The sequence below is a fragment of the Humulus lupulus genome, chromosome 9 (assembly GCF_963169125.1).
Source record: "Humulus lupulus chromosome 9, drHumLupu1.1, whole genome shotgun sequence".
NCBI classification, from domain to species: Eukaryota; Viridiplantae; Streptophyta; class Magnoliopsida; order Rosales; family Cannabaceae; genus Humulus; species Humulus lupulus.
In genome coordinates, this window is record NC_084801.1 from 25242248 (window position 1) to 25244025 (window position 1778).

The 1778-nt window shown below is 33.1% G+C and overlaps 1 protein-coding gene across 1 annotated transcript; it reads right to left on the reverse strand.

Moving 5' to 3' along the window:
- Nucleotides 1-810: 810 nt before the first annotated feature.
- LOC133802125 (anthranilate phosphoribosyltransferase, chloroplastic-like) lies at nucleotides 811-1495 on the reverse strand. The gene is made up of 3 exons (XM_062240385.1): nucleotides 1347-1495; nucleotides 1175-1258; nucleotides 811-899 (listed from the first exon to the last, which is right to left on the reverse strand). The coding sequence occupies exons 1-3, from the start codon at nucleotides 1485-1487 to the stop codon at nucleotides 849-851; spliced, it is 276 nt and encodes a 91-aa protein (XP_062096369.1). The 5' UTR covers nucleotides 1488-1495; the 3' UTR covers nucleotides 811-848.
- Between the last annotated feature and the right edge of the window lie 283 nt (nucleotides 1496-1778).

Sequence of the window (1778 nt, forward strand, 5' to 3'; positions counted from 1 at the left end):
AAGTCAGAACAGATCAAACTCATATGACTTTATTTGATTAGTTATTATAATAATTTTCTAATAGTCTTATACTCATGTGCTGTAAAAAAAGATATTCGGTGTAGTATATGCCTATCTACAACATAAACGGGGCATCATATGGCTTGTATTGGAGTAACTAATAACAAAAGACTAACAAAGCGACAATCTACACAAAACCCACACTGCAGTCTAAAATTTAACACTAAATAGCAAACCAGATGGGTCTCAAATCAAGCCATCTATGCATAACATAAAAACTAAAACAAGAACACAAGAAGAAACACCTCAACGAATTATCACAAACACAGAGAAGGGTCAATAGTTTCAGCTGAACATAAATATTACGATTTAGTACAATTGAATAAAAATAATCCATCATTGAAAGATTCCATGAATATGTCAATGGTATTTGTATAAGTTTTCTGTATATAGAAGCATAGAAATTTAAAAGGTAACACATATATTACCTTTCACACTTGGGTCCTGTCACAATAGATTCTATATTTCTATTACTCTACTTTTCATAACAACATTATTAGTGTATCATGTTATCAGCTCAATATATTAATGTTTCAATGCATAAGAAATGACACTCAAAAAAATTCATCACTTTAGAATCTATAGCTAGAGAAGAGCTAAAGAAAAAGAAGGTATTACAGAAAGAGCTAAAGAAATTGGACCACAAAACTGCGAAGATTAAGTCTAACTATAGGACCTAATGTTAACAGTGGTAGCATAGCTATTTTGCGTGTTCTAGCCACAAATCCAGGTAGTATAGCTAATATCAAGACCAGAACATACTAAGGAAAGACAATATTTGAGTGGGTCTATTGTTTGAAGGCATGCAAAGGTGGGCTCACTATGAAATCTTGGAAAACCTAGGAACAAATTGAGCACATTAGTAATGCATTTGTATGCATTTACAAATAAAACAGAGGGCACATTCATAATAAAAAAATTATCAAAACAAATTTAATAAGACAATTAAGTCACGCATATCACAAACTTGAATTGAATCAGAATAATGTTCAGTTACGCTCTTACAAGATGAGAAGCTGCTGCTAACAAAGACATTGACAAATTTGAAATTGGTTTAGCATCTTATTAATCTACCAGCTTATTCATCTAAAACAGAAAATTTTACAGCACCAACCTCAGGTTCCAGGTCGATAACTATCCCCAACTCTTCTAATACATCGACACTTCCACATGCTGAAGAACTTGAACGATTTCCTTGCTTAAAGGGAAAAAAAATCAAGTTTAACTCTAACAATTTACAATATGGGATCACATTCATGTCAGGTAATCAATAAAATTGATGCCACCTTTGCAATTTTGGTACCACAAGCTCCAGCAAGTATTGAAGCTCCAGTCGAAATGTTAACAGTGTTTGCTCCATCACCACTTGTTCCAACAATGTCCACTGCATCAAGTAAGCCCTCTACTTCTAAACTATGCTTGATCATCGCCCTCGCAAGCCCCACAGTCTGTTTAACCACTAAAATCCATAAGTCATTTCTTTACTTATTTCCTTGAAACATACCCCCAAAAATTCTTCAGTAGAAAACCTACAGCCTATCAAAATTTCTTTGAAAATAAACAATTGCATTGATAACAGTTCTTTCTATCCAAACAGCATGGTAATAAGACTTTCAACAGTCTAAAATCCTGCTTGGACAAACTAAGTTATCTAGTATAAATATTCAGAGCACAACTCTCAACCAAAATGATATTTTAACAATGATGCAAGGCTAGTA

Bases quoted from the DNA above. Each gene is read 5' to 3' on its own strand.
- LOC133802125 (XM_062240385.1), bottom strand. From the start codon at position 1,487: ATGATCAAGCATAGTTTAGAAGTAGAGGGCTTACTTGATGCAGTGGAC. The intron at 1,259-1,346 runs GTGGCATCAATT...TTTCCCTTTAAG, and splicing joins GTGGTACCAAAATTGCAAAG to CAAGGAAATCGTTCAAGTTC. The intron at 900-1,174 runs GTTGGTGCTGTA...ATTTGTTCCTAG, and splicing joins TTATCGACCTGGAACCTGAG to GTTTTCCAAGATTTCATAGT.